This window comes from Oncorhynchus tshawytscha, linkage group LG26 (assembly GCF_018296145.1).
Source record: "Oncorhynchus tshawytscha isolate Ot180627B linkage group LG26, Otsh_v2.0, whole genome shotgun sequence".
Classification (NCBI taxonomy): domain Eukaryota; kingdom Metazoa; phylum Chordata; class Actinopteri; order Salmoniformes; family Salmonidae; genus Oncorhynchus; species Oncorhynchus tshawytscha.
This window is the reverse complement of record NC_056454.1, coordinates 10,510,070-10,532,144: the sequence shown is the minus strand read 5'-3', so window position 1 is coordinate 10,532,144 and position 22,075 is coordinate 10,510,070. Positions and strand designations below refer to the sequence as shown.

The following is a 22,075-nucleotide window of genomic DNA, read 5'->3' as shown; positions in this document are numbered from 1 at the left end:
GTGTAGTAGTCTGAGAGGAATGGATATTGTTGTCAACGTTTAAATAGGCAAATGGTGAATGTTTGTTGAATGTCTGATATAAAACCTACTTTACCTCTGTATGAAATCCCCAAGATGGCAACAGCTCCACTAATTCATTTCTCAGCCTGGTTCACCATCATAAGGCACACTGCCATGCTGCTTTTTAGATCACATTCCTACACCATCAGTCTACACGGGACATGCTGCTGTACAAATCAAATCAATATGTGATATTTCAGGAAATGTGAAATGCACTTCAATTTGATTTCAGCCTACATACCCTAGTTTAATTAAACTATACCCATTCACTGAGTTACACAGAATGTAATACAAAGAGAATGTCACATAAAAACCTATTTGGGCAGGATCCTATTAAGTAACTTTGGTCTTACCCAGCAGTAGCCTACTATAGAGTAGCTGCCTCTCTTCCTCAACCCTCCAAAGACTAAAGAAGCTTAGACCGAGTTCTCAATTCAGTTTTCAATTCAGGAAGTATATTGAAATTCAATTAATTAATACAAAATTATCCACTGTTTTCTGTGACAATATTTCAATTCGCTTCCTGAATTTTCAGACATGAAAACTGAACTGCGCCCAACCCTGGTGTACATGGCTGTAGTTATACGTGGACGTGGTAACGATTTGATCACAGCATCCGAAAGTAAGCACAGTTTGACCTGTGCAAAGGATTACAATGCAGCCTGTAGTTGGCGCTAAATATGGCATGCAACAGTTAGTAGGCTACGAATTGTACTGTGTTTCCCACTATACTGGTTATCCTCTGACCTCCATACTGAGGTGCCTATGGAATGATACAGGAAAACACTGATTGCCATTCCCTGTCCCTGGTTTCTAGATGGCCCAGTGGTTCCAGCTGCAGCAGCTAGACTCCAAGTACCTGGAGCAGGTGGACCAGCTGTATGATGATAATTTCCCTATGGAGATCCGCCAGTACCTCAGTGCCTGGATAGAGAGCCATGACTGGTGAGTGAGCTGCAGTAAGCAACAGACTGCCAAGGGGTGTGCAGTTTACACAGTCAGCATGTGTGGATGCATTTGAAGGCTGTGGTGTAACTGCTCTCATGATGTATTGTGCTTTATTTGGCCTTGTTAATCTAGATATTAGAAAGCCTGCGCCAACTACTGTAATAAGAAAACAGAAAGTAAAAGTAACATGCTTGTAAAGGTTGTGGACTACTTGAAATGTTTGTTGTCGTTGGTGTAAGGTTGTTGACCTTTTTCACCTCACAACTTTCACCTCACAAAGTACTGCAAAAAAGAAAGTAATTCCTTTGAGCCAATCAAAGTGCCCGCATTTGGACTCTGGCTCAGAGTGGTTATAGCAAATTTGGCTGCCGACCAAGTTACCAGTGTGTTTTACTAGAAGTGTTTGGCAGTGCATCCACAATAACCGCAAGTTCATTCCTAGTGTAAAATAAGATTGTGTGTGTGATTACTATGTGTGGTGGTGATAAAGATTAATACAATTCCTCGACTGAGATGCATCCGTACCATTCTTGCCGGACAGCCTGTAGCGAGTCAGAACCAAGTATATCAGCATTCAGTCACTAGCGGGTGAAGGCTCAGAAGCCAACTGCTCAGATGACTCCAGCTAGTCATTTTTGCAATTACTGTGTTCCGTGAGCTGGTTGCTTTCATTTCGAAGGATGACAATAATCTTAAAGTCTTTTTGGTTGACCCCTTTCAGGGACATGGTGGCCACCAGCGATTCTCTTGCAGTGGTCCGTTTCCATGACCTCCTGGCCCAGTTGGATGTTCAGTACAGCCGCTTCGCCCTGGAGAACAACTTCCTGTTGCAACACAATATACGCAAGATTAAACGCAACCTGCAGGTAAGGCCAGGGTCGAACTCTGAATTAATTTATAAGGGAAACACTCAGGCGCTGAGTATTGAGTATTGTTCTATAGACTGGTGTTTTGATTCTTATAAGAAAGAATGGTACTCTGAAGATTTGTTTTAATGTCAGATCAGGGCCAATAAGGACTAAGGGCTTCAACAATGTTTCAAGCTAATGTAATGAGTCAGCCGTCCTAATCAGAATAAGGTTAGACAATCTTAGGTTCTTTAAGCCAATAAGTAACCATTTAATTGTTTGAGTTTATGAGCAGGAAAGAACAGTGGTCCTGGAACGCATCCTTGAGGAACACCAAAAAGTCTACTTTAAATTGTAAAATGTAAAGTTGAGAAACTCTTCCCAGGACCACTTCCAGGAAGACCCTTTGCAGATGGCCATGATAATCTGTAACTGTCTCAAAGAGGAGAAGAAGATCCTGGCCTCCATCATCAAAAAAGAGGTGAGACACCGATCTTGTCTTTTGCATACTGCTTAATAGAACTCTGTGAGTATTTCTGTTGTAGTGTGTGTGTGCATGTTCTGAATTGTGATTATGATGCATTTTCTTAGAAACGTTGCTATTGCATGGAGAATTAATATTTCAGCACATTTCTTAGCAACATAGATATGAAAAATGGGTTAAACTGCCTTTGATATTGTATTTGTATGTTAACCTCTCTGGGATATATGGGATGCTAGAATCCCACCTGGCCAAAAGCCAGGGAAAATGCAGAGTGCCAAATTCAAATAAATTACTATAAAATCCAACTTTCATTAAATCACACATGCAAGATAGCAAATTAAAGTTGCACTTGTTGTTAATCCAGCCAACATGTCAGATTTGTGTCAAAACACATTGAGAAAAGAGTGACCTAAAAAAAAAATCTGAATGGTTTGTCCTCGGGGTTTTGTCTGCTAAATAAGTTATGTTATACTCACAGACATGATTCAAAGAGTTTTAGAAACTTCAGAGTGTTTTCTATAATAATAATGTGCATATCTTATCTTCTGGGGATGAGTAGCAGGCAGTTGAATTTGGGCATGCATTTCATCCGGACGTGAAAATACTGCCCCCTGTCACCAAGAAGTTAAATTATTGCTGCAACAGAAGGAGCATTTCAGTGTGACCTGAGTGTGAAACCAGACCAAATGTTTGTGAATTTTTTTGTCAGGATAATGTGGGGTCCACACCAAACAACATGGTGTTGGAGAAACAGAAGGAGCTGGACAACAACGTTAAAGACCTGAGGAACCGAGTTCAGGTGCGGTCATTTGGACAATACCATGTGTCATTGGTTATGTGGATATATTATCATGCACCCTACCACAACACTGCCCATTGTCTTGTCATTCTACATGAACAATAACCAGTTGAACAGCCTATGAAAGGGGTAGAAAATGTTTTTCACAAACACCATCATGAGTCATGACCATTAAAATGTGTGACTTCTGCCCTCTTCAGGTTTCAGAGCATGAGATTAAGTCACTGGAGGACCAACAGGATGAACATGACTTCAAGAAGAAGACACTGCAGAGCCGAGGTACTGTAGGGGTTAGCCTGGTCCTAGTCTCTTTCAATAGCCTGGGTCTGGGACACAAAACTAGATTGGTGCCATATCTGTATATGCTTTAGCCAATGTGAAGGCACTGTAAAACATATCTCACTCCTACTGTACTAAAACTAATTTCCAGGCTGAAACAACTGTGCTGTGAAATTCCAGGTGTTTCTTCTACTATCGTATTGTGAATGCTTACCGCTATGTAAATGTTGATTCTGTCATTGTCAGTGGAACAAGAGGTGAATGGGATGGCACAGTCACAGGCAGTATGGAAAGAGCTCCGCGAAGAGGAGATTGTAATCAGAAAGATGTTCATCAAACTCAACATAACCAGAGAGGTAGGAATGTGTGTGTGTGTGTGCGTGTGTTCTTGCATGAGTCTGTACGCTGTATGGTTAGACTGATGTTTGTTTCTCCCAACCTATAGGTGGTGGTGAATCAGATTTCTGACATCTTGTGCTTGGCCGAGCAGATCCAGTTCAACCTGGTGACAGTGGAGGTACCTGAGTGGAAGCACAGACAGCAGATAGCTTGCATCGGTGGTCCGCCTAACGCCTGTTTGGACCAGCTACAAATCTGGTCAGCCCTGCCTCTAGTCCATGTTAGCTTTAGCCCCTAGGCCCAGTTCATATCCTAACCCTTATATTAAACCTTGTTCAAATAATTTCAGAAGAAATATTTTCAACCCGCATTCACTGTGTGTGTTTGTGTGTGTGTGTGTGTGTTTGTCTGTATGCAGGTTCACTGCTGTGGCAGAGGGCTTACAGCAGGTGCGTCAGCAGCTGAAGATGCTCCAGGAGCTAGAACAGAAGTACACGTACGAGAATGACCCCGTCACTCAGGGCAAAAGCGCTCTGGAGGAACGCGCTCTCGCCCTATTCAAGTACCTCATTGTCAAGTGAGACCCGCTCTATGACACCTACTATGTGTCTATGTTTCCTGTAGGGATCACATACACATGCTAAACATGTATTCACTCACTGAATGGTAGGTAACCTTGCCTGAGACCTGAAGACTTGAGTCAGCTCCCAGTGTTAATGTCTCGACTCTAGCCTCTGTTCCCCAAATGGCAGCCGCAGGTGTTTTTTTTTTGCTCCTGCAAGTTTTCTAAGCAAAAAAAGTATTATTATTCGGTTTTAAAAAAAATACAAAATTGTCATTGTTGGACATACAGAAGACTGTAAAAACACCATGAAATCAGCTCCAACTGATTTTTATTTTGTTCATCTGTTCCCAAGTATTCCCACACATAATAGAGAGACACGTGATCATATACAAATGTAAGCAAGGTTTGAAATGATTATTGTGAGCGGACCAAGTACTTAGAGGTTGCTCTAAAAAGTCAAGGTGGAACAAATGAGTCAGGAGCAGGTTTTCTTAATTGAATCTTCATCTTCACAAGAACAAGGAACACAAGGTGAGTATCTTTAAACTATAACATAAATCACGGGTATGTCACTGCCTTCATGATCCTCCCGTGGAGAGCTCCCTTCAGGCGGTTGTCCGGATCCGTGGTGACCATTCCCAAGAGGTGGAGTGTCCCCTTCTTCTCCCTTCCGAAAGGTACGTCCTCTCCTCTGTAGAAGCAAACACTCTTCTTTCTCCCCTCTTTTCCGGTTCCCTCCTCTCTCTTGAGGGGAAAGAGAATAGCTCATTAGAATAGCTTATGTGCTAAATTGCCTCTGACCATCTCGACTCACATACCGGGCTGGGCTACTGACCGTGGGAGCAGCCTGCCCCCTGGTGGTCCTTCCACATACCTCCCCCTTGGGACCGGACCGGAGAGCCGGGCGCCAGACGTGCCGTCTTGGTCACATCGGGACAGTGCATCCACATTCCCGTTCCTCGATCGATCCAGCCCTGTAGATGACATGGAGCGAGAATGGTTGTAAAGCAAGAAACTATTTAGCTATTCTGTTGTTATTGTTTCTCTTACCGGCCATCCACATGTGGGGAGCATGGTCAGTAACGAGGTAGTACCGGTACTACCTATGTCCGGTAGGTAGTACCGGAGATAATCGAGGGCCCACTTAAGGGCTAAGGCCTCTTTCTCTGTGGTAGCATATCTCTGTTCCCGATCACTGAGCTTCCTAATTATAAAGAGAATAGGCCTCTCCGCTTCGCCTTCACCCTGAGCTAGGACGTCTCCGAGCCCCGTATCTGAGGCGTCTACCTGCACAAGGAGCTCTTGGGAGAGGTCAGGAGCCTGCAGGATGGGATCAGAGCACAGGCTCTTTTAGCAACTGGGAGGCGTCTTCGATCTTGTCCTTCCACACTACACGGTTTGGCACGTTTTTTTTGATGAGGTTTGTGAGGGAGTTGGCAATGGTTGCATACCCAGGGATGAAACGATGATAATATCCCGTTGTCCCCAAGAAGGCTCAGACGTCCCGCTTTGACTGAGGCCGGGGCCAGTCCTGAATAGCCCTGGTCTTTTCTGCCTGTTGACGTATTTTTCCGTTCCCAACGGTGTATCCCAGGTATTCCGCGTTGGAGAGATCCAGGCAGCATTTTTTGGATTGGTAGTCAGCCCTGTAGCTTCCAGGCTCACGAGCACCGGCCATAGTCGCAAGAGGTGGCTATCCCAGTCCTCGCTGTGGATAACCACATCGTCTATGTACGCCGCTGCATACTCTTGATGGGGGCGTAGAATGGCATCCATGAGGCGTTGGAAAGTTTCTAAAGCCCCATGCAGTCCAAAGGGCATCCTCACATACTGAAAAAGCCCTTCCGGTGTGACGAAGGCAGTATTTGGACGGTCCTCCAGAGCCACCGGCACTTGCCAATATCCCTTTGTCAAATCCAGGGTGGTGATGAACTTGGCCTTTCCTAAGTGCTCCAGGAGTTCATCCACGTGGGGCATGGGATACGCATCGAATGTAGAGATGACGTTTTCACCCCTAAAGTTCTTGCAGAGCCTCATACTACCGTCACGTTTGTGGACCAGGACTATGGACCACTCACTCGTAGATGGCTCGTTCACCCTCATCCTCAGCATCTCCCTTAACTTGTTCTTTGCGATGACTTGGCAGGCCTCAGGAATCCTGTAAGGACGGGTATGCACCTTCTTGCCGGGTTGAGTGTGGATATGATGAAACAGGACATCTATCTGTCCTGGGAAGGGCGAGAATACCCTGCCAAATTGCATAATCACCTTGTCTAGTTGTCTCGACTGCTCCGGCAGGAGAGTTCGACCACTGCGCACCTGTAGCAGGGCCTCCTCTTGTTCCTTGTCCTCCACCGCCATCAAAGCCACACCCTCCTCTCTTCCATGGTACTTCTTCAGCAGGTTGATATGATAGAGTTGGACCTTCTTCTTCCTGTCTGGTTGCTTGATGAGGTAATTGACTGGTGAGACACTTTCCATTTCCTCGTAGGGCCAAACTGTGGACAGGCGGTCCCTCATCAGGATAACATGGCTAAGTCAAGGATCCCTCCACATACCTGCCGTAGAGCAATTCCAAGGGGGAGAACCCAGTGGACGCCTGGGGTACTTCTCACAGGACAAACATTAAGTGGGGCAGAAGCATGTCCCAGTTTTTCCCATCTCCGGACACCACTCTTCTCAACATGCTTTTAACCTCTCTGGGATATGTGGGACGGTAGCGTCCCAACTGGCCAACATCCAGTGACAATGCAGAGCGCCAAATTCAAATAAATTACTTTAAAAATTCAACTTTCATGAAGTCACACATTCAATATACCAAATTAAAGCTACACTTGTTGTGAATCCAGCCAACGTGTCAGATTTTTTAAAATGCTTTACGGCGAAAGCAAACAATGCTATTATCTGAGGATAGCACCCAAGCAAACAAACACAGACCATCATATTTCAACCCTCCAGGCGCAACACAAAATGCAGAAATAAAGATATAATTCATGCCTTACCTTTGACGAGCTTCTGTTGGAACTCCAATATGTCCCATAAACATCACAAATGGTCCTTTTGTTCGATTAATTCCGTCGATATATATCCAAAATGTCCATTTATTTGGCGCGTTTGATCCAGAAAAACAAAATGACTACAAAAGTTACCTGTAAGCTTTGTCCAAACATTTCAAACTACTTTTGTAATACAACTTTAGGTATTTTTTAACATAAATAATCGATAAAATTGAAGATGGGATGATCAGCGTTCAATACAGGAGGAAAACAATGTGTAGCATGCTTTCAGATCATGCGCCTCTAACAAAGAGTACACTTCCCTCGAGCCTCATTCTGAGCATGGCTACTTCTTCATTTATCAAAGGAAAAACCTCAACCAACTTCTAAAGATGGTTGACATCCAGTGGAAGCGATAGGAACTGCAAGAAGGTCCCTTAGAAATCTGGATTCCCAATTAAAACCCATTGAAAAGAGAGTGACCTCAACAAAAAAAATCTGAACGTTTGTCCTCGGGGTTTCACCTGCCAAATAAGTTCTGTTATAGTCACAGACATGATTCAAAACGTTTTAGAAACATCAGAGTGTTTTCTATCCAAATCAACTAATAATATGCATAGCTTAGCTTCTGGGCATGAGTAGCAGGCAGTTTAATTTGGGCACGCTTTTCATCCAAAATTCCGAATGCTGCCCCCTATCCTAGAGAAGAAGGTCCCATGAGGTCCATAGCTATGCGTTCGAAGGGAGTCTCTATAATGGGGAGAGGAATCAAAGGATTACGCAGGTGTGGTTGTGGGGCCGTACGCTGACATTGATCACACGTCCTACAATACCTGGCTACATCTCGGGTGACACGGGTCCAATGGAATCTCTGCATGATTCTGTCGATCGTTTTGTCCCGTGCCAGGTGTCCTCCTAGGACGTGGGAATGGGCTAGTTGTAGAACAGTATCCCTGTATGGTCTAGGCACCATTAGTAATTCCTGTTTTTCACCCCTTCGTTGCACAACCCAATACAAGAGGCCCCGCCTGATTGCACAGTAGGGAAGAGAGGGCTCACCTGAACCGTCAACATTCCTCCCGTCCACATGGCATCGCATAGGCCTGCGGCTCTATGCTGAGAGGTACCGAACTGTCCCTTTAATTCTTGGGGCAGGTCGACCTCGATAGAGGGGTGTGGAGGTTGTTCGCCATCCCCGTCTGGGGTGCCCGAGGAGAATCCCTTCCATGTTCCCTCCTCTGATGGGGCTTCAAATATAGCCCTTAGCCTCTGGTGGCTCCTTCCTTCTTCCGTCGTGTCTAACCCTTCGCAGGTGTCTTCAACGGAGGTTGCTCCAGAGGCTGAGGCTTTGTTTCCTTGTAGGGCTACTACCTCGGCCTCGGACTTGGTCTTTTTTTCCCTCTGCTTTTCAGCCCCCCTACGGTGGCCCGGCTCTTGGCGTGTGATAGAGAGATCTGATCCCCTTTGTCCAGTGCGTAACGTCATCTGCCGAAGTCCTTATATAGAGGACAGTCTCTCCCGATCAATAATGGCACCTTCAGCTGGGGTACTTTCCCCGCCCTGACTGTACACCTTCCTTTCGGGTTGAGAATGGACAGACTCACAGTGTATAATAGTGGGTGCCTCCATGGACACAGGACACGGCTACTTTGTCTGGTAGCAGTGTTGCGGAGGTCACCATCTGCTCCCCCACTGACGTAACCATACTTCCCGAGTCGAGAATGGCTACCACATCTCGTCCTTCTATTCGAACCGGAATCTCTGGGGCCATTCCTGCTAACCAACAGGTGATCCTGCCCTCTCGGACCGGGATGCGTGGGGACGGGCAGCAATGACTCGGTGGAAATGGATTCGTCCTTTCTGGGACATTGTGGGGTGTAATGGTCCGGAAACTTGCATTTATAGCACCGACTCTGTTGTGTGGGTGATGACTTCTTCCACGTCCAGAGTGGGTTCGGTTGTTTCGGTGGCGGACGTCCTGGGGTTAGTCGGGGAACAGGCTTGGCAGAGTCCTTTCAGTCCTCCTTTTCCCCTTTTAACAACTCCCATGTAGATCGGACGTTTCCACAGCCTGGGCTATGTCATCGGCTGACGATGGGTTTGCTTGCCCCATGACCCTGGGTAATTCCCTCACAATCTTGTCCACTATGAGCGTCTCTACGACATGTCCTACTCCCTTCCCGGGCTCCAGCCACTGTTTCGTTGGACGGCCATATATGTCCATTGATGGAACTTTACGGCTCTATCTCGGGCGGTCAGCTGGTACCGGGACAGAATCAAATTTTTTAGTCGCCCATAGTCAGCAGCTTCACGGGGGTCCAGGTCATAGTAGACTTCCTGGGCTATCCCAGTCAAAAGGGGAGTTAACGCACTTACTCATTCTGTTGGGGGGCACTCTTCCAAGGTGGCCATCCTTCGAACGTCATGATGAAAGCCTCAATATCGTCCTCCTTTGAGAGGCGAGGTAAGATGGCGTGAGCAGCCGCTCTCGGCTTCACTCTTGGTTCTTCTCGCCGGCTCAGCTGTTGTTGCATGAGTTCTATGGTTGCCTGCTGGGCTGTGATCAACTGTTGTAGTAGAGTGTTATCCATCCTTCTTGAATGGTTCCCCTGTGTCTACAGGTAGATTTTAGTTTTCCTCACTTATCCTTGTGTCACCCGTCCTCCAAGTGCCCGCATTCTCCACCAATGAGCGGACCAAGTACTTGGAGGTTGCTGTAAAGCAGAATAAACAAAGTGGAATAAACGAGTCAGGAGCAGGTTTTATTAATTGTACAAAGTTCTCTATTGAGGTAATTTTTCCTTCTCAAACACTCCAACACAATCAATGATGATATCCCAAGGAAACACACATCTTCTTCTTCACAAGAATAAGAAACACAAGGTGAGTATCTTTAAATTCTAACATAAATCACGGGTGTGTCACAGCCTTCACGATCCTTCCGTGGAGAGCTCCCTTCAGGTGGTGACCATTCTTCACCTTTTCAAAAGGTACGTCCTCTCCTCTGTAGAATCAAACACTCTTTTCTTTCTCCCCTCTCTGCCGGTTCCCTCCTCTCTATTGTAGGGGAAAGAGAATAGCTCATTAGTACCATCAGCTGTGCTTAATTGCCTCTGACCAACTTGACTCACATGCCGGGCTGGGCTACTGTCTGTGGGAGCAGCCTGCCCTCTGGTGGTCCTTCCACATTATACTTTTGGTCAAATATTATATCCCTTTGGGCTTCTTGCTGTCAATTAGCAGTGTACAAATTATTTGTAATTATGTTACGGGCCCCCCGACTGTCCACTCAAGAAAAAAATGGAGCTGAAGTTGATGATCCCTGCTCTAGGCTTTAGTGGAGTGCCCTAGGAGTGTCATTACCGGATGTTTGATGTTTTTGTGGCGTCTGTCTTTTAGTTCTATCGTGGTGGAGAGACAGCCCTGTATGCCCACTCACCCTCAAAGACCCATGGTGCTGAAGACTGGGGTGCAGTTCACTGTCAAAATCAGGTGATTGTGCCAGTGCTACACACTCCAAACACAATGTGCAATACTCTGTTGACTAGTAGCTAGAAGAAGCCTGCAAACCCAGAGGAGGGTTGTTTAGCCATCCATGCTGTAACTCCTCAATTAAGACCCACACCTTAACACTACACTCTTCTAGCCACTTTAGTTCCTGGTTGTCATTTGACTTGCATTGTGATTTACTTAATTGGTATCATAATGCTCTTGCACCCGATAATATCCCCAGACTCCTGGTGAAGCTCCAGGAGTTCAACTACCAGCTCAAAGTCAAAGCTGTGTTTGACAAGTAAGTGAATGAGAAGTACGTACCATAGCCATATACATACACACATGTGTACACATATGTCTTTGGGAACTGCTTGATGTTATATTTAATCAATTGTATTACATTGTTATATTTTATCAATGGCAGGAGTCAAAGCTTCAGTCACTGATGTATTGTATTTCTTTAGGAACGTCACTGAGAAGAGCACAGTGAGAGGGTAGGAAATGTTTTGGTCTCTGTTATCCTACTTAAACCTGAAGAAGCCTACTTAATAGTCATTACATTTCCTCTGATTTTACGTCATTTCCAGGGTCCGGAAATTCAACATCTTGGGAACCAACACTAAGGTTATGAACATGGAGGAGTCCAATGGAAGCTTGGCAGCAGAATTCAGACACCTGGTATGAACTGGCACATTCAGATGTTATACTGTACATTGTACATATGATATACTGTACTGTACATCAGAGTTCCCCAATAGGCGCCCCCATATTTTTCAGTATTTTCAATTAACTCTGCAACTTTCTCAGTTATTTACTTTTTCACAACTGCCACCTGTTTGGCGCCAAAACATTTACAACAATGACATATTGACTTACATGGGCATCAAGCACCACAAATTATGCCCCCTGTCTGTAAGTTAGATCATTTTTCAAACCCCTTAAACAGCTTTTTCCTGAATCATAATCAATATGCTTAATTCTATGTAAAAGGTTTTCTGCATATCTAAGCATAACTCTTGAGCTGTCTGTATCCTCCTGACTGATGACTATTTTTTTAAATAAACAATATGCTTCTATTCATCTAGTTATGGCTTGCTTTTCTAAAGTCGACCAACCTTGCCAGCAGGCATGCCAGCTAAGATAGTTAGACAAGCTAGTTACTCAAACTTGATTGATTGCCTGAACTGGCTTCTTGGTAGCTAGCAATGAGGTTTGGAGATTGGGAACCTATCTGGGCTAGCGAAAGCTAGCTTCCTAAAATTGCTAAATGGCTAAAACCATTCCAGAGAGCCACCCGACAAAAAAAATCATGTATATATTTTTTAAACATGACAAATAAATGTCATCTTAGAAAATAAAACCTTGAAAGTTACCAAATTCTGGTAATTACTGGTAAACTTCAAAAGTTTCCAGCTGGGGTTGGAACCGGTTCAGGGTATAAATCCCATAAACCGAATAAGTTCCAAATTTTCTGAGGAACGGAAAAAGAACCTGGAACGAAAGTGATCTCTAGTTTTCTGGAACAGAATAGTTATTTTCAAGTCTTGAGAATCGTTTAAAAATGTTATTTTTAAGTTAGAAAAATATTCCTAATGTCTATTATACTGTATAGTTCTGTAATTCAGTTAAGTTATAATGCTAGTAATAGCCTATAAACACATTCCAATTCACATCATGTCATGATGTTCAGCGCTTCAAGCCAAGCTTCCTCCATGTCCACCCCTCTCTTGCTCTCGACCCACCCATGTAATTTCAGTCGTATCTCATGCCTGCACTTATCTGACCAATTAAACATGTAAACAAATATTCCACAACAAGCTGCTCTATTGGCGATAATTAAATTAATGAACTAAATGTAAAAACAATGTTGACTTCACAGAAAGAATAAAGGAACAAAAAGGAACTATATGAACCTTTACTTTTTTTTGGTTCTAACAGGTTCAGAACTAAAATAAATATGGATTCTGCTTCTAAATGGCCATTGGAAAATAATTTAGGTTCCAACCCATGGTTTTCTGTAATATACTGTCCCTTTGTAACCCTAGTAATGACCCTAGCCTTCATAAGAGCATTACAAAAGTGGTTTGATGTTAGCATTCTTGCCTTAGGTCAGGCGACCAGGGTTCAAGTCTCCTGCCGATTGCTGTAACAGTATATCATGTGTGCTGTTCAGAACCATGTTTTTATGTTTTGTTGATATTGTTCTTCTTCTTTTGGTTACTTTAAATTATTTACAACTATTTTCTTCCCCAGCAACTAAAGGAACAGAAAATTACAGGCAACAGATCAAATGAGGTAAACAAAGCACCTCAAGTGTGAGGGTGATTGTGATGTATAAAACTATTACTATGCAATGTCATAGTTATACATATATATTTTTTTAATGATGTATGTCTGTGTGTCAACTCAGGGTCCTCTCATAGTGACGGAGGAGCTCCACTCTATTAGCTTTGAGACTCAACTCTGTCAGCCAGGACTCCAGGTCGAACTAGAGGTCAGAACAACAGTAACCAATCTGTAGAGCTTTTAAAAAGACATGGAATACACTATTGTCATGACTGAAATATTTGTTAGTAATACACACCAAGGAGCCTGACTCTCTGTACTGATGTTCCTATCTGACTTCTCGTGTGTGTGTGTGTGTGTGTGTGTGTGTGTGTGCATGCATGTATCCAGACAATGTCCCTGCCCATTGTGGTCATCTCCAACATTAGCCAGCTGCCCAGTGCCTGGGCCTCTGTCATGTGGTACAACATGCTGACCTGTGAGTCCAAGGTACAACCCCTCTCACCTACCCTTCTCATTCAAGACTAAATCCTCATAGCTACAGTATCTATCTATCTATCTATCTATCTATCTATCTATCTATCTATCTATCTATCTATCTATCTATCTATCTATCTATCTATCTATCTATCTATCTATCTATCTATCTATCTATCTATCTATCTATCTATCTATCTATCTATCTATCTATCTATCTATCTATCTATCTATCTACTTACTGAGATTTTACCCTCTGAGAACTACAGTAACTTTTGTTCTCTTAACTGCCATGTCATGTGATCCAGACTGGACAGGTTTAATCTAGGGGGTCGAACTCCTGGTCCTGAAGAGCCAGGTGGTGTGCAGGCTTTTGTTCCACCCCGGCACTAACACTCCTCTTCCAAACGATCAGCTTATCATCTCCATCCCTCTCTCTCTTCCTCCTCAGAATCTGTCGTTCTTCCTGAGCCCTCCTCAGGCCACCTGGAACCAGTTGTCAAACGTGCTGAGCTGGCAGTTCTCCTCCATAACCAAGCGAGGCCTCAATGACGAGCAGCTGAGCATGCTGGGAGACAAGCTCCTGGGTGAGTCTTATTGTGACTTGGCGTGGTTTTGTGAAACGGCACAGCCACAGCAAACCCATCTGTGATATTAAGGTGCGCTAGTTGGCCATAAAAGGTGGCCATACATCCAGTGTGTGAGGTGGCTATTAGTTTTTCTCAACACAGATATCTGGCAAGAGAGTCAAGGTGACCAACTAATTTGGCCAACTAATCCCAGATAAAGGCTAACAATGCAAATGTTGCTTAAAATCTATTCACCGTATAAAAAGGTGCATAAAAAGCTTATGACCTCTGTTATGTGTTGCTTATAACGGTGTCAGCTAAGGTCGTTCCATTAAAGTGAACCAATAATAATACCAAACTCCTGTGACAGGTGGAGAAGCAGCCGGAAACCCTAATGGGCTCATCCCCTGGACCAAGTTCTGCAAGGTGAGCATCTCACTGGAAGTTCAGTGTTTTAGCCAACCCCTGTGTGTTTACTATGGGCTGTGTATTGATTGTGTCTTTGCCTGAGCAGAATGTGAATGAGAAGAGCTTTCCCTTCTGGCTGTGGATCGAGGGAATACTGGACCTGATCAAGAGACACCTGCTGTGTCTGTGGAATGATGGGTAAAACATCTCTCCAACTCACATTACTTCAGTATGCCTTTCTGAAGACTAGGTCTACATTACGTTTTTGAAAAGTTACTTTATTGTGCTATAATCAACTACATATCTATGGTCTATAGGTGTATCATGGGCTTTGTTAGCAAGGAGAGAGAGAAGGCCCTGCTGAAGGACAAGGAGCCTGGAACTTTCCTGCTGCGCTTCAGTGAGAGCAGCCGAGAGGGAGCCATTACCTTCACCTGGGTGGAGGGCTCCAATAATGGTGTGTGTGTCTTTTTGTGTGCATGTGTTTTTGTAGCTTTGTAGCTGTAGATGAAGGGGAGGAGATGGGTTAAAGAAGGATTTTTAAGCCTTGAGACAATTGGGACGTGGATTGTGTATGTGTGCCATTCAGAGGGTGAATGGGCAAGACAAAAGATTTAAGTGCCTTTGAATGGGATATAGTAGTAGGTGCCAGGTGCATCGGATTGAGTCAAGAACTGCAACACTGCTGGGATTTTCATGCTCAACAGTTTCCCGTGTGTATCAAGAATGGTCCATCACCCAAAGGATATCCAGCCAACTTGACACAACTGTGGGAAGCATTGGAGTCAACATGGGCCAGCATCCTTGTGGAACACTTTCAACACCTTGTAGAGTCCATGCCCTGACAAATTGAGGCTGTGGGGGGGAGGGTGTAACTCAATATTAGGAAGGTGTTCCTAATATGTGGTATATTTACTCCGTGTACATACCTATGGACAGACAAAAATATATGTATTTTAATTGTTTTTACACATTATGAGTATGTGTCTGTACATTTGTATCAGGTATATGTGTTTCTGTTTGTATTATTTTACCAGGTAAACTGACTGAGAACACATTCTCATATCACATTGTGTGTGTGCATTTATGTACAGTTGAAGTCAGAAGTTTACATACACTTAGGTTGGAGTCATTAAAACTCGTTTTTCAACCACTGCACAAATTCCTTGTTTTAACAAACTATAGTTTTGTGCATGACACAAGTAATTTTTCCAACAATTGTTTACCGACAGATTATTTCACTTTTAATTCACTGTATCACAATTCCAGTGGGTCAGAAGTTTACATACACCAAGAAAATGTCATGTCTTTAGAAGCTTCTGATAGTCTAATTGACATCATTTGAGTCAATTGGAGGTGTACCTGTGGATCTATTTCAAGGCCAACCTTCAAACCAAGTGCCTCTTTGCTTGACATCATGGGAAAATCAAAAGAAATCAGCCAAAGAAATGGTGGACCTCCACAAGTCTGTTTCATCCTTGGGAGCAATTTCCAAACGCCTGAAGGTACCACGTTCATCTGTACAAACAATAGTACGCAAGTATAAACACCATGGGACCACGCAGCCATCATGCCGCTCAGGAAGGAGACACGTTCTGTCTCCTAGATATGAACATACTTTGATGTGAAAAGTGCAAATCAATCCCAGAACAACAGCAAAGGACCATGTGAAGATGCTGGAGGAAACAGGTACAAAAGTATCTATATCCACAGTAAAACGAGTCCTATATCAACATAACCTGAAAGGCCGCTCAGCAAGGAAGAAGCCACTGCTCCAAAACCGCCATAAAAAAGTCAGACTACGGTTTGCAACTGCACATGGGGACAAAGATCGTACTTTTTTTTCTTCCTCTGGTCTGAGGAAACAAAAATAGAACTGTTTGGCCATAATGACCATCATTTTGTTTGGAGGAAGAAGGGGGAGGCTTGCAAGCCGAAGAACACCATCCCAACCGTGAAGCACGGGGTGGCAGCATCATGTTGTGGGTGTGCTTTGCTGCAGGAGGGACTGGTGCACTTCACAAAATAGATGACATCATGAGAAGGACAATTTGGTGGATATATTGAAGCAACATCTCAAGACATCAGTCTGGAAGTTAAAGCTTGGTCGCAAATGGGTCTTCCAAATGGACAATAACCCCAAGCATACTTCCAAAGTTGTGGCAAAATGGCTTAAGGACAACAAAGTCAAGGTATTGGAGTGGCCGTCACAAAGCCCTCACCTCAATCCTATAGAAATTTTGTGGGCAGAATTGAAAAAGCATGTGCGAGCAAGGAGGCCTACAAACCTGACTCAGTTACACCAGCTCTGTCAGGAGGAATGGGCCAAAATTCACCCAACTTGTTGTGGGAAGCATGTGGAAGGCCACTCGAAACGTTTGACCCAAGTTAAACAATTTAAAGGCAATGCTATCAAATACTAATTGAGTGTATGTGAACTTCTGACCCACTGGAAATGTGATGAAAAAAAAATAAAAGCTGAAATAAATCATTCTCTCTACTATTATTCTGACATTTCACATTCTTAAAATAAAGTGGTGATCCTAACTGACCTAAGACAGGGAATTTTTACTGGGATTAAATGTCAGGAATTTTGAAAAACTGTAGTTTAAATGTATTTGGCTAAGGTATATGTAAACTTCCGACTTTTCCGACAACTGTATATCTATGAACATACAAATAAGTATTTGGTCACCTACAAACAAGCAAGATTTCTGGCTCTCACAGACCTGTAACTTCTTCTTTAAGAGGCTCCTCTGTCCTCCACTCATTACCTGTATTAATGGAACCTGTTTGAACTTGTTATCAGTATAAAAGACACCTGTCCACAACCTCAAACAGTCACACTCCAAACTCCACTATGGCCAAGACCAAAGAGCTGCCAAAGGACACCAGAATCAAAATTGTAGACCTGCACCAGGCTGGGAAGACTGAATCTGCAATAGCTAAGCAGCTTGGTTTGAAGACATCAACTGTGGGAGCAATTATTAGGAAATGGAAGACATACAAGACCACTGATAATCTCCCTCGATCTGGGGCTCCACGCAAGATCTCACCCCGTGGGGTCAAAATGATCACAAGAACGGTGAGCAAAAATCCCAGAACCACACGGGGGGACCTAGTGAAGGACCTGAAGAGAGCTGGGACCAAAGTAACAAAGCCTACCATCAGTAACACACTACGCCGCCAGGGACTCAAATCCTGCAGTGTCAGACGTGTCCCCCTGCTTAAGCCAGTACATGTCCAGGGCCGTCTGAAGTTTGCTAGAGAGCATTTGGATGATCCAGAAGAAGATTGGGAGAATGTCATATGGTCAGATGAAACCAAAATATAACTTTTTGGTAAAAACTCAACTCGTCGTGTTTGGAGGACAAAGAATGCTGAGTTGCATCCAAAGAACACCATACCTACTGTGAAGCATGGGGGTGGAAACATCAAGCTTTGGGGCTGTTTTTCTGCAAAGGGACCAGGACGACTGATCCATGTAAAGGAAAGAATGAATGGCGCCATGTATCGTGAGATTTTGAGTGAAAACCTCCTTCATCAGCAAGGGCATTGAAGATGAAACGTGGCTGGGTCTTTTAGCATGACAATGATCCCAAACACACCGCCTGGGCAACGAAGGAGTGGCTTCGTAAGAAGCATTTCAAGGTCCTGGAGTGGCCTAGCCAGTTTTTTCCACCATAATTTATAAAAAATCCTACAATGTGATTTTCTGGATTTTTTTCCCCCTCATTTTGTCTGTCATAGTAGAAGTGTACCTGTGATGAAAATTACAGGCCTCTCTCATCTTTTTAAGTGGGAGAACTTGCACAATTGGTGGCTGACTAAATACTTTTTTGCCCCCACTGTATAGATGTCCATTTCCACACGGTGGAGCCCTACACTAAGAAGGAGCTGGCCGCCGTCACTTTTCCTGACATCCTCCGCAACTACAAGGTGATGGCTGCCGAGAACATCCCTGAGAACCCTCTGCTCTACCTCTACCCCAACATCCCCAAAGAGAGCGCCTTCACACGCTACTACAGCCGCCCCACAGAAGGTAACTAACAAGCTGTTAGAAATGTATGTATGTTGAGGAAAGATTGAGTAGTTGAAAACAGTACAAATGGTGTTGAATTCAATTCCAGTCTAAGCTATTATACACAATATTCACTGCATAGCATACTTTTCATATTTTGTTGTGCCACACCCTTTTCCCCCATTGAAATATTGACCACTGGTAATGCCTTGCTACAGGAGGTTGGTGAGGGGAGGAAGGCTCAAAATAATGTCTGGAATGGAGTGTGTGATGTGTTTGATACCATTCCATTTACTCCATTCCAGCCATTACTATGAATCCGTCCTCCCCAATTTAGGGGCCACCAGCCACCTGTGTTTTGTTCTAATGATAACCTCTAGACGTCTATAACCTTTGACCTTCTCAGCTGCTGAGCCAATGGAGTTGGAGAGTGCCTCTGAGGCTGGCTACATTAAGACGGAGCTCATCTCTGTGTCTGAAGTGTAAGTGTGATACTTGTTATGAAACACCTTTTACTGTTTTTAAATCATTTTCATTGGTTTAAGATACACACAACAGACAACACACACAGCCCAAAGTACAAGAAAAGGTCAAATGAAAAGTGTACGTCTCTTGTTATGGCAGTCACTGACAGTCACTCACCCATGTCAGCTAACATGTTTGGTAAATTAGTCTAGCTAAATATTTCACTGGTAGTAAACACGGTTGAATTACTGACCGGGGGGGCCCCCATTGATTGATTGTCACTCTCATATTAAATACTGCAAACATTTATTTTCTCCTGGTTATGTAACTGTTTGTTGGTTTCTGTTTCTCCTCAGCCACCCCTCCAGACTACAGGACGCCATGCTGCCCATGAGTCCCGAAGTGTATGGAGTGCTGACCAGGATTATTAACCCTGATGAGATTGAAAATGTGGTAGGTTACAGCCAGACAGCACCTGCCACACACACAGATTAGAGACACTGTGGTAGGTTTTAGCCAGACAGCACCAGCCGCACACAGAGTAGAGACACTGTTGTATGTTAGTCAGCCAGCAGTAGCCACACACAGTGGTGTCGTGTTCCCCTGCCGTTCCATGCATCAACCAATGGTTGCGTGCAACATCATTAACTGTGCCGCCCGGCACCAGATTCCTATAACATATGTGGTTAGCTGATACGTAAAATAATTATCCGGGTGTAGTAAGATCTGGCATGCATCAGCAAAAACTGGGCAGAGGAACGTAACCCACAGTGTGGTAGGTTAGAGACAGACAGCGCCAGCCGCACACAGAGATGAGACAACACATATCTAATCATCATAAAACACAAAATGTGGAAAAGATGTGAACATTTGAGAAGACAAGACAGCCCTGGGGTAAAATTAGAATGTATGGTCCTGGCAAATCAGCTGTACCGCTGTCATAACTGAAGCATTAATTTCCAAATCTTTCATGCGAGGGTCGGGATAATTCATGCATTTTTTTATTTACTATGTGACTGATCCTATGTTGTCCCTCTCCCTTCAGATGTGCACTCCCTTCCCAAACTAATCTGCCCTCTTCAGGTGGTGCCCAGGAAAAATTTGTGTAAGCTCCCGAGCCGAGTACCAAAGACACCACACAAAAAGGATGACGTTTGCAATAGATTTGAAAGCACAACTGAAACTGTATATATATATATATATATATATATATATGTGTAGTCCTACGTTATCGTTTTATATACACGCATGAGGTTTTGGGGCTTTGAGTCCAGCTGTTTGTAATAAGGAATGTTACTCTACGCTACTTGTGGGACAGTGTAATATTTTGTGTATGCATATGTAATGTGAACAACAAAAAAGGGATGCAGAAAGCTGCTCTTCACTTTGTAAATAGATACGATTTTGTAGCAACTTATAATAAGGAAAATGGTTCAGATCATTCCACAAAATGAGTGCCCTTTGATATTTTAGTCAGAAATGTTGCACCAATATTGAATTTTAAAAGGCTGTTATATTAAATTAAGTGGCCTTTTATATAGACCACATGGAGACTTCAATAAATCAGATGTTTAATATGGATAAAGGCTTGCTAAAGTGCCAAAATTCATCAAATATATCTATATTGTTTTGTGTACTTTTTACCCATTTTTCTGCCCAATTTAGTGATGTCCAATTGGTAGTCTTGTCCCATCGCTGCAACTCCTGTTCGAACTCGGGAGAGGCGAAGGTCAAGAGCCATGCGTCCGCCGAAACATGACCCTGCTTCTTGACACATTCTTGACACATTGCTCGATTTACCCAGAAGCCAGCTGCACCAATGTGTCGAAGGAAACACCGCACAACTGGCGACCACCACAGGAGTCGCTAGAGCGCGATGGGACAAGGACATCACGTCCCAACATTTCTCCAAGTTTCTCCAAGCCCTAGTTATTTTGTTGCTTTGACAAAGTCATTTCTGAAGAATATTTTTTTATTTCATGTGAGTAGTGATTCATTTGCATCAGTCCCTCATTTTAAGGTCAACCCTGTTACGTAAACTGAGCTCTCGTTTTAACAATGACATTTTTGGGGTGAAGCTTGCATGCAATTGCCACTCCCTGTAGCACACAACAAGCTGTCATTTCCCCTGTCACAAGGGGATTTATGGCTGATTTAAGAAATCATCAACCCTGTTACGGTCAACCCTGATACTTTATTTGGCACTGATAGTTTTGAGATGGGAAAACATGTTTATGAAGTTGAACATGTGCTCTTTATGACAGAATGTGAAAATTTGGTGATATCAAATGTTTTCTTTGACCAAGTGTGACGGCCCCTCCCTGCTCTGGTTTATGGGTTTTGCTGTGCTTACTTTCTGCAGGAGATTGGTGGGTGGAGTAGGAGAGGTGGGCGGAGCTGGGAGGGTTGTCAGTGCTGATTGGGGCACACCTGTGAAAGCTCAGCTGTGGCATAAAGCCACTGTTTACCCCCACCATTCAGCAAGAGATTCCTCTCTCCGTGCATACCTTTGGTTGTGGTGTTGTGGCTTTGGCAGTTGACACCTAATTTACTGACCTTCATGTCTCATCTGATTATTTTTGTGAGTGTTTATTTATGGTATAAATTAATTTTGTTATTCCTTTACTCAGTGTGTGGTTTCCCATTGTTTGTTACAATCTTGAGCCAGGTTGTAACAAGTTATACAGAATTTGTGGAATGACCCTTATATGGAAAGTACTTCTAAACTGTACTCACGACTGCCTGGACTTCATTGTTTCAATTCATTAAAAATCAGAGCTCTCTCACATGCCTGAAAAGCTTTGCTTTGTTTAACTTGTTTATTCAAATATATTTATATATGTGTACATATTCCACTGCAAGGAGCAATCACACTCTTGCACACCTCTAAACAAATGAACTTGATCATGTATGTCTTAAAATAGCAGAAAAGGACATCCATGTATTGTACAGCAATACACTCAGAACTGTCTTTAGTTGTAATGTCAGATTGGTCTGCGACTATTGGTGACATCTGACTTAAACCATCTGTCCATA

General features: G+C 43.6%; 1 protein-coding gene across 2 annotated transcripts in view; it reads left to right on the top strand.

The window, feature by feature from the left end:
• The window catches only part of stat1b (signal transducer and activator of transcription 1b), a 44,111-nt gene extending 22,286 nt beyond the window's left edge, over positions 1–21,825 (top strand). The window contains exons 2-25 of one of the 2 annotated variants that reach the window (XM_042306330.1): positions 878–1,005; positions 1,730–1,874; positions 2,242–2,337; positions 3,050–3,139; positions 3,340–3,418; positions 3,665–3,774; positions 3,864–4,015; positions 4,176–4,334; positions 10,718–10,810; positions 11,052–11,111; positions 11,278–11,307; positions 11,401–11,491; positions 13,067–13,108; positions 13,224–13,307; positions 13,490–13,588; positions 14,028–14,163; positions 14,516–14,571; positions 14,660–14,751; positions 14,871–15,010; positions 18,410–18,595; positions 18,981–19,056; positions 19,396–19,492; positions 20,085–20,144; positions 20,705–21,825. In XM_042306330.1, the coding sequence (XP_042162264.1) occupies positions 878–1,005; positions 1,730–1,874; positions 2,242–2,337; positions 3,050–3,139; positions 3,340–3,418; positions 3,665–3,774; positions 3,864–4,015; positions 4,176–4,334; positions 10,718–10,810; positions 11,052–11,111; positions 11,278–11,307; positions 11,401–11,491; positions 13,067–13,108; positions 13,224–13,307; positions 13,490–13,588; positions 14,028–14,163; positions 14,516–14,571; positions 14,660–14,751; positions 14,871–15,010; positions 18,410–18,595; positions 18,981–19,056; positions 19,396–19,492; positions 20,085–20,108 (2,265 nt within the window). In that variant the 3' untranslated portion in view covers positions 20,109–20,144; positions 20,705–21,825. Of the gene's footprint in view, positions 1–877; positions 1,006–1,729; positions 1,875–2,241; positions 2,338–3,049; positions 3,140–3,339; positions 3,419–3,664; positions 3,775–3,863; positions 4,016–4,175; positions 4,335–10,717; positions 10,811–11,051; positions 11,112–11,277; positions 11,308–11,400; positions 11,492–13,066; positions 13,109–13,223; positions 13,308–13,489; positions 13,589–14,027; positions 14,164–14,515; positions 14,572–14,659; positions 14,752–14,870; positions 15,011–18,409; positions 18,596–18,980; positions 19,057–19,395; positions 19,493–20,084 lie in introns of both variants that reach the window. The other variant, XM_042306329.1, reaches the window with a different exon arrangement.
• Positions 21,826–22,075: the final 250 nt, after the last annotated feature.